The sequence below is a fragment of the Sesamum indicum genome, linkage group LG4 (assembly GCF_026168435.1).
Source record: "Sesamum indicum cultivar Baizhima isolate 11 linkage group LG4, ASM2616843v1, whole genome shotgun sequence".
Lineage (NCBI taxonomy): Eukaryota > Viridiplantae > Streptophyta > Magnoliopsida > Lamiales > Pedaliaceae > Sesamum > Sesamum indicum.
In genome coordinates this window covers 3,466,862-3,479,209 of record NC_142660.1, presented here as the reverse complement: position 1 = coordinate 3,479,209, position 12,348 = coordinate 3,466,862, and the positions used below count along the sequence as shown (strand labels likewise).

Below are 12,348 nucleotides of genomic sequence, written 5' to 3'. Positions count from 1 at the left end.
GAAAAATAATATTAAAATATTAATTTATTTTAATAAAAAAGAAAGATCTTTTTTAGATAATTAATATTTTTATAAATATATAGATATAGATATATATACAGATACAGAGATGCAAACACACAAAAATATCTCAGGGCAAGAAATTGGGCTTATAAGCCCAATACTTCATTGGGCCCAAAAGCTAAACAAACTGAACCCAAAACTACCACGTTAATCAACCCTTCGTTTCAATTTTTGATTTTCTTTTTCCCCCTTTCTGTTCTGATCAAAATCCAAAATCCCTAAAATTTCTGTAAATGATATACATAAACTTGAATTCATCATCCCCCTTTATCTATTACTGAAAGATAGTTAATTTGAATCGAAGATAGAAGGAAAATGGGGCAGATGACAAATGGTAAAGCTAAAAAAGAAGTAAAAGAAGAAATTAAAAAAGAAGAGGAAATTGAAGATGAAGAAGAAGAAGAAGAGGAACAGGAGCAGGAGCAGGACGGAGTTTCGGTGCACTCTCCTTGCAAGATCAACGCTTCCTCACTCCGCAAGGTACACTTTTATTTGTTTATTCCTGTATGTATTTGTTGATTCTTTTTTAATTTAGTTTTTGGTGAATTTTTCAGGAGAAGTCAGAGGTGGAACTGGAGCTCAGATTGCTTGAAGCTTTGGAAATCTATCCTCCTGCCAAATTACGAGGTTTCTTTTTTTAATTTTTGGTTTAATCAATTTCCTTTCTTCTATTTCGCTTGCATGTTTGTTTTTTCTTCTTTGATATAGTATTTAGTTTAACGTTTTATTTACATGCATGCTAACATTTAAACTAAAAATTCATTTATTATTCTTTATTTTGGTGAACGGATTGCAGCCATTTGTTAGTATAGGTAATTGATTGGTAACGCGGTTCAGTAACATAAAATTTGTCTTAGGATGGAATAGTTTTTTGATTCCAGAAAATGAAAACTGGATATTCAACTTTTTTGTCCAGTATTTTTGGAGTTTTTTTTCATTAAATTTAATCAGGCTATCACTTTCCTTCTTATCAATAAGGAATGTAGTAGATTGACTTTTTGCTGACGCTTATGTAATTGAGTAGTTTTGTGATGAATTCTTTCTTGTTTCCAATTCCAGGTCCACATCGTCACTTTGTTCTTTATGGTTTAACTGAATACATGCGCAGAAGGTTTGCTTCTTTTCTGCTTTTGCTTTCGTTGTATCTTCAAGTGGAATCTTATGTGATTGTTTTAAGCTATCTTCTTTTTCGGTTTTGAAAATTGTGTACTGGTGCAGTTTCAATCGACCTTTTACTGCAGAAGATATTCTGAAGTTGCTTGGTCGGTTTTACAACTTGGACATGGTGGTATGCTCCTTCATCTTTTCACATCTACACAGAAATAGTTGTCATGGTTAAAGTTAATAGAAAGTTTTCATTTCGTTCTTACTAAGCTTGACAAAGTAAAACGAGATCATATAACATGCATGGGGTGAGCCTAACTGCCTTGTGATTTAAATATAAAAAAAACAGTTGGTAAAACTGTGTGTCAATGATATGTTTATGCAAGCAATTCGGTTTATAAGTATCTCGTAAATTTGAGATGAAGAATTTTCCGCACTCAAATTTGTATATAAAACAGAAAAAATAGTCGTTATGATTAGTTTCTAATATAATCTCCAACTTGCTACTTTCTTCTTTTTGTTTAGGATGGATTTGGGAAGTAGTCAATTTGAGCCTATTAACTCTCTTTTTGCTCGCTGCGAGAGAAAAATTTTGAGCCCAATAGGCAATCTTTTGTGGCACTTCTAACTAATCATCTCAGGTTCAAACTATTGATAAGAGTTGAGTATTGCCTCCGTTCTGTTGAATTTCAGAAACCAGATGATGAAGATGCAGAGTTTCTGAGTCAGGAGGAGGACTTTCGCTTGCCTCAGAGTTATCTAGTGGAGGAAGATACTTGACATAATATAATCTCGAGTACATAGTTTTTACATATGGAAGTTGTTCATATGTCTTAGTTTGCGGTATGCGATCCTCTCAAAGATATTTCAGCAGCCAGCCTTCTGCTGTAGTCCTAATTTTGATGGCTTATATGTTTATTCTGAAAGGCTACAGACTTGAAAGGGAAAATGTTTCTGGACAGCTAAATGTGTAATATATACATATGCCAAACTGGATTGCATTCTCAATTTTGAGGATCTCTATGCCATGCCAAATGCCTTAAAGTTTCGGTGAGATTTCTTCTTGCCTGCTTTCATGGTTTGATGGATCATGTTCACTAAAGCACAGTACTTTATGTCATCACTTTCTTTTCCATTGGAGCAAGATATTCATCTCCATTAACAATCATTTTTAGTTTCTTATGGTAACTTATGTAGTTCTTTAAACAAACTATTTCAGATGATTAAATTTCTTCAAGGTATTCTCGTCGATAGATATGGAATTTTTTTGCTTTAAAGGTTTGCATTCAGTTTGTCTCTTTCTTTTGTGTCCCTGATCTTTCAGTTTTGCTGTCGATGATTTCAGTTGTAGATAATTTCTGTTTCTGCTTGTAATTCCCTTGAACCGAGTCCTCCTTTCTATTTAATTATTCCTAAATACTATGCAAGGTAAATGGCTGCCCTGTTGGAATGAGTAATAAAGCTTTGATGCTTCGCTGAAATTTTGTCTAAACTATAGCAGATAACTGATAAAGGTTAAAATGTATATAAATCCTAGAGGATTCGAAAAGTAAGTTGGTTGAGATTTTTTTACCAATAGAGTTGGAGAGCAGTGGATGGGAAGAAAAGTGTATGAACATCAGATTAAGCATTACTATATATAAGTAGAAGTGTTACATTAATGTTTAACTTGTCTATGAAAAACAGAGAATTTCCTAAGAAGCTAAAAGTTCTCACAGTGGTAGAAGCAAAATGCTGGCAGATGAATTAAAACAATCTCATCTTGACATTGTTCTAATGAAAAATAAAAAAAATTGGTTGGATTATCGCAAACTGCCAACACTCTGCTGTCATTAATGGAGAAAGCTGAAGATATATCATCCATCAGAAAACACATGATCTTTGGCACGAATTAGGTGTTGCCGACACATCATTGCTGCTGCAGAACAAAGAAAACATCTCGTTAACAAAGGAGTGATCTGGTGGGATATTTGTAAATGAATTCAAGATAAATTTGCACCTTAGGTTCTGCTGGCTTGGATTCCTCAGCTTTGATGTTCTCCTCACCTGTCCAGGGCAAATGAAGTATAATATCAAGCAGATCTCAATCAGCACACATGGAGAGAAGTAAAGATGTTACTTACCATCTTCAGGCAAATCAGAGGTCCAGAGAGTGAGGTTATCTCTCAAGAGCTGCATAATTAAGGTGCTGTCTTTGTAAGACTCTTCACTCAGAGAATCCAAATCAGCTATGGCCTCATCGAATGCTTGTTTAGCCAAGTGGCAAGCCCTGCCAAGTTTAAGCGAACATATTATACATTTGATTTGTGGATTTCTTGAAAGAATGGTTCATGAATATTCAAGGCTAAAACACTAATAAAATTACCTTTCAGGAGAGTTCATGATCTCATAGTAGAACACTGAGAAGTTCAAAGCAAGACCAAGACGGATAGGGTGGGTGGATGGTAGTTCTGTACTTGCAGCGGCTGAAGCAGCCTGTAAAACATCGGAAAACATTGACCATGTAAGTAACAGATTGAAGCCATATTGATTTCTAATGTGGTTTTGTTAGTTTTCAATGTTAATAATTTTGTTCAGAGAAATTAACATGCCTCATAGCCCTTGAGGGACTGTTCAGCAGCCTCTTTCTTGTCCTGATCAGTCTTGAACTCAGCAAGGTAGCGATAATAATCACCTTTCCTGCATAATGGATGCGAGAAATAAGTCAGTGGAATCACCTAACATATATGCAACGAGCTACTGCATCTTTTGTATCTACTCAGTCCAACCATTATAGTAAAGATTGACTTGTCAAAAACATTTTAAAGCCACATATTATTGTCGGGTCTCTGCCAAAACAAGCTTTTTCTTGCTCACTAATATTAAAGGTTAAAGCATGAATATGGCACATTGCTTTATTATGTAACAATGAATGCATAAAATTACTCATACTGCAATACAGTGCCTCTAGCAGAACAGAATAAAATGTAGCGGCCGGGAAGCGCTGACGATGATAATAACAATGAAGTAAGAGCAAAGCAATTAAGCCATATAAAGAACAGACCAAAAATTAAGTACACACAATTGTAAGACCAATTTGACTTACATCTTGTAGTAGAAAACAGTAGCTTCTCCTGAACCAGAAGACGGAATTAGATGCTTGTCAATGACAGAAAGAATGTCATAGCAGATCTTGGATAGCTCATCCTCGACCTTCTGGCGGTAGTCCTTGATCAGCTTCACATTGCTCTCATTTCCCTTGGACTCTTCCTTCTGCTCAATTGAAGACATGATCCGCCATGAAGCTCTGCGGGCACCAATTACATTCTTGTACCCAACAGAGAGCAGATTTCTTTCATCCACCGACAGCTCAACATCTAGTTTTGCGACTTTTTTCATGCTTTCAACCATTTCTGAGAAACAAAAGTAATGTGAATCTCAAAGAAGATAAACAACAGTATCACCAACCCCAATACCTATCACATCAAATTCCATTTTGACCATTGGATCAGAATTTTGACGTAATAATATTGAAACCTATTATATAATAAGCTAATTTGAGGAAAGGAGTAGATAAAGGTTTGCATCGCCAGGAAGACAAAAAATTCTACAGTTCAAGTTGAGCCAAAAAATAAAAGTTAAATGAAAAAATTCCTAATACTGTAACAGCAACCTCTCAAGCTCATATCAGATTCCATATGTATATTGAAAACCGAAACTTGGTCCCCCTTTTTCTCTGTTCTTTTAAGACCAACACAACTATCTTATTTTAGCAAAAAAGATGAACAAGAAATAGCAAGACTAATTAGAACAGGTTTCATATCCAGCATATGAGAATTAACAAAAGAAAATTCCTTGCATAAATCTCCATAGACACAAAATTCAACAAATAAACCAACTATGTGAAAGGAACTTATGATAACTTACATAATTGGCATTCCCAATATCCAAGATCATACATTTCCAATCTCATTTTTGCCCCAACAAGTCAAGCTAATTTCTTGAATTACGCTAAGAATAACTGCTTTTCCATTTTCCTGGTGCACAAATCATAAACATTCACATGTGAAATCTCACACAAGAAACACACACATTCCGATTCATCTTGGAACAACTGCCTCCGTTTACACACATAGTCGGAGGCATGGGCATTGCATTCAAACGCGTAACAAATATCCTACACAAACACCAATAATGTGGATTGTGGAGAAAATAGGGATACATACCATCATAACGCTCGGCCTGTTCGGCAAGCTTAGCCATGTAGACATGAGCCTCTCTCTCTCTCTGCGTCTCCGTCTCCGTTTCCGTCGTCATTGTGCAGATTGAAGATTTGGAAATGGTTGAAATGCAGAGAAAATGTGTCGATAATAAATTTTCTGGTTGTGAAGAGTGGATGAATGAAGAAGAGCAGCAGCAGCAGAGGGGAAGGGAAAAATGAAGGGAGAGAATCTGGACCGTCGGTTGAAGGGGCGGTTGTGTAATATGAAAGAAAGTGAGGGCGCGGCCCCGCAAATGGTGGAATATATATACACACGCGTGCGGCGGTAAATAAATAATAATAATTGCTAGATGGAAATATTTTAAATAAGTTTCAAAAGTGTTTTTTTTTCCTTTTTCAATGACGATGCCCCTTCAAATATTCTTTTCTCAAAGCCTTCTAAGGAGGCAGATTCTATCGAACAATCAAGCAGGCCTGATCTTATTAACACATGAGTAAGGTATTAATTTATAATTTCCTTATTTTTTCCTAACTTGTCAGGCCAAAAATCAAACTCAGACCAATAAGATCACTCAACTGACAATAAGGATGACATATTACATATGTTTTTGACATCATATTAAAAAATTTCCAACAAACTCCTCTAGCTTCATGACAACGACCTAAAAGCAACAGATAAAATGGTATCCGTAAAAATCGGTCTGAGTGGCAAGACTCCTTCAAACAATAATAACTTCTTCAAGATAAGTCCAAAGCGCAATCCCCTTTTTTCTTTTTTCTTTTTTTTTTTTTGATTATTTAGCTAACTTATGCAGCTTTCTAATGGTATATCACAGGCTGCAACATGATTATTATTACTCTATCTTAATATACCAAGCCACTTTAGTTATTTCACCATTATTCTTACTTTATTTCAAATTTTGTGATTATCTTTTCAGTAAAGTCATTACTCAATTAAGCATTGATTAGTGGAAATTACATTGTATATTTTGATGCCAATGTCCCTATATTCTTGTGATTTGATGTTTGTTCTTGCGTGACATTTTAAGTGTTTTTAGGAAAAAAGAACAAGTTGCAAAAAACATCTTAAATGCAAGCAAAATCTAAAAATGCAGCAAAAAAGTGTATTAAGAATAACTCGTGACTCACGAGCTATCAGGAATCCGCAAAACAAATAATCGAATTTAGCATAATCGATGACTCATGGGTTATTAGATAGATGCCAGGCGGAAACTGAAGAGTCCCCCGCATAATTGCTTAGTTAAATTATCATATTTAGTAGCTTACTCCTTTTAATTAGAAGTTTTAGTGACAATATGATTAGGAGAGAAAGAAGGAAAATTAGACTAAACTTAGGACTATGAGAGTTCTTTTGGCTAGAGTTAATTCTAAAATTCACATCAAAGTACGAAGAGAAGACAAGAAAACAAGTGGAGAAGCTGATCCGTCGTCGGAGTGACGACCGTTCACGCCCGATTTCTAACTCAATGAGTTTTTCTATCTTCTTTCCTTTTGTGTTTTATCTAGTTCGATGAACTAATTTACTTTTTTCTAGAGCTTTTGAGAAACCTAATTGAGACAATGTTATAAGTATTTTATCAAATTAATTTACAACTTTGCTTTCATACATCCATGTGTTACTGTACTTGTTTTTATAATTTGAGAGCATGATCAACTCTTGGATTTAATTAATTATGTTAATGAACAGAAAGGGAACTTCACATAGTGAAAAGGTAATTCATGGTGTGAATTGAATGATATGTAGACATACATAGACATGATTTATTTGGTTCCAACAGGTTTTTCACATATCTTAGTGCATTAATATCACGAGTTTTAAATTGGAGGAATTCACTATTTTCTTGATAATAATAGGTTTGATTTAACTCGAGAGAGTATATTAACTAACTTGGAAAAAATCTCGATGTATGAAAATATTGCCTGCTAGATTAATTTGTGATTTCTGTATTCATTTGATCAATAAGGTGGACCAATTGCCATATCATCTTTCTCATTTTGAATATTCTCCAATACCTTTGTTTAACTTATTGTCATTAGTAATTATTTTTAGTAGTAGTAGTTAATCTATCACTTGACTTACGATCGTCCAAATAATAGTATATTAGTTATAGTTTTGGTAATTATTGTATTTAAATCCTTGTGGGAATGTTATCTATTATACTACTTGATAGCTAGTTCACCTGGTATTGACTAGGGGTGGCAACGAGTCGAGCTCGAGCTCAAGCTGATTTTTTATTTTTTTTATTTTTTTGTTTTTTTGTTTATTGTTATTATTATCATTATTATTAGTATTATTATTATTATATTAAATTATAGGAATCACCAATTTTTTACATAAATTTATAAGTAATAAAATAAATTGTATAATACATACTATATTATTATTATTATTATTAGATTAAATAATGGAAAACACCAATTTTTTTACATAAATTTATAAGTAATAAAATAGATTGTATAATGTATACAATATTATAAATATATCAAAATATAGTATGAAATTCTAATTTATTGTTATAAATATAAACTATTGATTAGTTTAGTAGTAATATAATTAGTAAAATATACCAAAAAAAATCATTTTGAACAGTTTAAAGTTATAGAGAAGTATCAATTATCTGAAATAATGCAATTGAAATACTTAAAAATATTTTATAGTTGAAATTAATATAAGTTCACAATCTGCAGTAAATTTATATATTTATAAATGTTAGTATTACATTGATGTAACTATCATCTTACATTGTTAAACAACATGGGTTAACCGGACCATCAAAATTCAGATCAGACCGTTAGATATAATCAAACTTATAAAAAAATACACTTGGTAAAGTTTTAAACTTATTGGAATACGGATGTCAAGATATAGTACTCGGAACATAAGAATAATCATTCAAGTCGGTATATCGTAGAATCAGGTCATGTGATTTTAAATAAAACAGTCCGATATGATCTAATGGACACGGTCTTATATATATCTAAATTTGGTGTGAATCGGGTGCCCAGATTAAGATATCGTAATTGTTGATTAAATTTTTTGATCTCATTATAGATATAATAAAATAATAATTAAAATTGTTCAACAATCACTATTATGATCATTATCATTATTTTAGATTAATTCATATGAATCACTAAATTTTGACATAAATTTATAAATAATAAAATAGATTGCATAATGCATAGTATGTATCCTGATATAAATATAAAACTCAAAAGTAGATAAAAAAAATCATAAGTGAATTACTTGTCTATTTAAAAAAGTATAAGGTAATACAAATATATATTAAAATAACATAAAGTTTACATATGTCATATTAAATAATAATTTTAATTATAAAAAATATTATAATTTACTAAGTTGTTGAATAAATTTATTTTTGTATAAAGATCAAATGTATAAATAAAAAGTATCATAATTTATTATTATCCAAAATAAAATGTATGATATTGATTAATAATTATAATATATGGTCAATTTTGATTATAAATTTGATCAAATATTAAATATAAAATTCAATATATAAGAAATTCAAAAAGAAAATATATATATAAAATAAAAAAAATAGAAAAAGCTCGCGAGCTTATGAACAAGCACAATTGAGCTTGAGCTTGAGCTCAAAATCGAGCCGGCTCGCGAGCTCGACTCATCTGCCACCCCTAGTAGTGACCTATATATATATATACTTTAGTAATTAAGTTTTTGACGCTGTTGTCGGGAATTTAATTTGAAATAGTATTAGAGCTCTTTAATATTGATTAGTTTGGATATTTTTTTTAATTTTATTTTTACCTTCACTTATTCTCTTTCTTTGGTTGACAATCTTATGACATGAAACAGTGGAAACTCTAATACAAAACTATACAATCTTTGAGCCAACCATGATGGAGTATTCGTTCCCAACAGCTAATGGGACAATCTCCAGTATTGCCAAGCCTACAGTTCAAGCAAACAATTTTGAGATCAAACCTTCTATCAGTCAGATCATTCGATCAAGTGTGCAATTTTCTGGTTTGCCAGATGAGGATCCTAATAAACATCTTTCTAATTTTCTTGAGATACGTGATACTTTTAAGTTTGATGGTGTTAGTGATGATGCTGTTAGACTTAGAATTTTTCCATTCTCATTATGTGATATCGTCAAAAATTGGTAGTATCACTACATGGGCTCAGAAGTTCCTTGCAAAATAGTTTCCTCTCGCTAAAACTGCTAAGATGTTAAATGATAATACTTCCTTTGTGCAGTTAGATAGGGAATGATTATACGATGCATGAGAACGTTCCAAAGGAATGCTTAGAAGATGCCCTCATCATGAGCTACCTGTGTGGCGGTAGGTACAAACTTTTTATAATGGTGTCACTTTGCCTAATCGCTCTACTATTGATGCAGCTGCAGGCAACACTATCATCAAGAAATTACTGTATGAAGCATTCAATATTATTTATGAAATAGCCACCAATTTATACTCATATGGGCTAGAGATGACTGATAGAAGAGTGATTGTGGTCTATTGCGTCGATGCAATAACCACATTGTCTACTCAAATGGATGCACTAACACAAAAAGTAGATAACTTTGGGGCTGCTATATGAAATGGTGCAGCCATAGAACCTTGTGGTGCATGTGGTCAAATGCGGCGCTTAAGTCAAGACTGCAAGTTTGGGAGTCAATTTTCCATTCATGAAGATGCTAACTTTGTTTCTCATGACAGGTCTAATTCCAACTTATACTCCAGCACATACAATTCAGGATGGTGTAACCGCTCCAACCTTTCTTGGAGTAATAATCAACAGTAAGGACCACTGGGACATCATCAACCACAACAACAAACCTCGTAAGAAAAGAAGAGCAATCTAGAAGACATGCTTTCTAATTTCATCACAATAGCGAACACTTGATTCCAAAATCAAGATGCATCAATCCGGAACTTGGAGGTTCAAATAGAATAATTGGTAAGCATAGTCTCTGGAAGAAAAGAGGGACAACTCCCAAGTGATACCAAAAAAAACCCAAGGGAACAAATCAATGCAATCACCCTTAAAAGAGGAGAAATAATTGGAGATGAGCCAACGAAAGAACAATTGGAGGAAATACGAGCTCCAAAAGAAGAGGAACCTCAAGAGGAAATAAGAGGGAGTCCTCCTAAACTTAATTTAGATGCTATTCCCTCACATATCCTATTCTTTAAAAATTTTGAAAGCTAACTTGGATAAACAATTTGGAAAATTTTTAGAGATACTTAGAAAGTTTTATATTAACATCCCCCTAATGGATGCTCTTTCGAAGATGCCAAGTTATGCAAAATTTTTGAAGGAGGTGATCTCCAACAAGAGAAAGTGGGAAGGAGGTGAAATGGTGAAGCTTAATGAAAAATGCTCGGCAATTCTCCAAAACAAGCTACCACCAAAGCTTAAGGATCCAGGGAGGTTTTCTATCCCTTGCACCACAGAAAACACCAATTTTAATAAAGCTTTATGTGATTTAGGTGCTAATGTTAATTTGGTGCCATATTCTATTTTTGAGAAACTTGGAATGCATGAGCTTACTCCCACTATATTTACTTTCCAACTAGTTGATGGAAGTATTATGTATCCTAGGGGAATAGTGGAGGATGTGTTGGTCAAAGTAGGAAAATTAGTCATCCCTATTGATTTCATTGTGCTAGATACGGACGAAATAAGAATATGACATTAATTCTAGGAAGACCTTTCCTTGCTACGAGTAGAGCAGTGATTGATGTGCAAAAAGGTCAACTCACTCTTAGAGTTAATGATGAACATATAGTATTTAATGTGTTTAAACCTATGAAATATTTGTAGAAGAATGAACATAAAATATTTGCAATTGATAGCATTAATACCCCTAGAACTGACAGTGCAGATTCAAACAAGTGTAAAGCTCCCAAAGAAAATTGCATAAAAAATACTAATGGGAATAATTTGCAGGACATGAAAGAAGAGAATAAGGAGGTTACATATTTTGTAGACACAGGGCAAGAATTGAAGTCAAATCGCAGACAATGTTGCCTTTGAATGGATCTACTTCCAATCAAAAAGTAAAACCACTAGTTGAAGCATTGCCCAATTGCAAAAATGCAAGTGAGGATAAAGGGCTTCACCCTAATAGGATCAAGAGACGGATGAACCAAGCCCACGAGAATGCCGAAATATACAAGGAACACACCAAGGCATGGCATGAATCTCACATGAGAAAGAAAAAAAATTCAAGGATGGTGACAAGTGACACCACAAAGACAAGAGCCCCATTAGAGTGGATTGGCAAAAGATCAAACACTATCTCGAGGGAACACTACCACCTTCTGTGGAGCCTCCCTCCTACTTTTGCACAATTGAGGGCCCCATTGTCAAGCTAATGACGTTAAACAAGTGCTTCATGGGAGGCAACCCATGCTCTCTTTGAGTTTTTACCTTTATTTGCTTTTTGGTTTGCTGATCCTTAATAGTCCATGACTCACGGGCTAAGCCGCAGTCCCATTGCTCTGGCTTCTATTTTGTGCACCTATATAACCCATAACCCAAAAGTTATCCACAAAGCGGTACAAAAGAAAAAGAATTATTGTTTCATTTTTTTTCTTTCTTTCTTCTTATGTCCTCTTCCTTTTATTTTTATTTACTTTATATTTTTTTTATTATTATTTATCTCACTCATTTATCTATCTTCACTCTGATGTTAGATGGACTCCGCTAGGCCCTCTCGTTCATAGCAGCATCAAGATGGTTTTAGGTGCCCTTCTCTCCTCCTTTCTAGGACTCCACTGGCCCCACATGGTCAAGGAAGTTTTCTACTACTTTATTTTTATTATTGTCCCTAGGGTATAAGACAATGAGGGCAATATCATTCTTAAGTGTGGCGGGAATTCTATTACTTCATGGTATGCTTGATTCACATAATATGGTTTGATTTATTAATTCTTGGGCTGCAAAGATGAATTATATC

General features: G+C 33.6%; 2 protein-coding genes, 1 non-coding gene and 1 pseudogene across 5 annotated transcripts; 2 read left to right on the top strand and 2 right to left on the bottom strand.

Annotated features, from left to right (window-relative positions):
- The first annotated feature begins 226 nt into the window (after positions 1 to 226).
- LOC105160032 (chromatin modification-like protein) lies at positions 227 to 2,223 on the top strand. 2 transcript variants are annotated; one of them, XM_020693563.2, is made up of 5 exons: positions 227 to 543; positions 618 to 690; positions 1,123 to 1,174; positions 1,282 to 1,351; positions 1,693 to 1,849. In XM_020693563.2, the coding sequence occupies exons 1-5, from the start codon at positions 379 to 381 to the stop codon at positions 1,708 to 1,710; spliced, it is 378 nt and encodes a 125-aa protein (XP_020549222.1). In that variant the 5' UTR covers positions 227 to 378; the 3' UTR covers positions 1,711 to 1,849. The 2 variants fall into 2 exon arrangements, with proteins under 2 accessions (XP_020549222.1, XP_011075593.1); XM_011077291.3 differs by lacking the exon at positions 1,693 to 1,849 and adding an exon at positions 1,861 to 2,223 and having other exon boundaries at positions 230 to 543.
- Positions 2,224 to 2,775: 552 nt separating this feature from the next.
- On the bottom strand, positions 2,776 to 5,642 carry LOC105160031 (14-3-3-like protein GF14 iota). Of its 2 annotated transcripts, none has more exons than XM_020693562.2 (7): positions 5,373 to 5,642; positions 4,253 to 4,559; positions 3,759 to 3,846; positions 3,533 to 3,642; positions 3,291 to 3,436; positions 3,167 to 3,213; positions 2,776 to 3,082 (listed from the first exon to the last, which is right to left on the bottom strand). In XM_020693562.2, exons 1-7 carry the CDS (start codon positions 5,461 to 5,463, stop codon positions 3,077 to 3,079), a joined length of 795 nt encoding a protein of 264 aa, XP_020549221.1. In that variant the 5' UTR covers positions 5,464 to 5,642; the 3' UTR covers positions 2,776 to 3,076. The 2 variants fall into 2 exon arrangements, with proteins under 2 accessions (XP_020549221.1, XP_011075592.1); XM_011077290.3 differs by having other exon boundaries at positions 2,776 to 3,085; positions 5,373 to 5,639.
- A 3,629-nt stretch (positions 5,643 to 9,271) lies between these two features.
- Positions 9,272 to 11,210, top strand: LOC148788260 (uncharacterized; annotated as a pseudogene).
- On the bottom strand, positions 9,606 to 9,709 carry LOC148788261 (small nucleolar RNA R71). Its single transcript, XR_016065403.1, has one exon. It is a non-coding gene; the product is annotated as a small nucleolar RNA R71 (small nucleolar RNA).
- Positions 11,211 to 12,348: the final 1,138 nt, after the last annotated feature.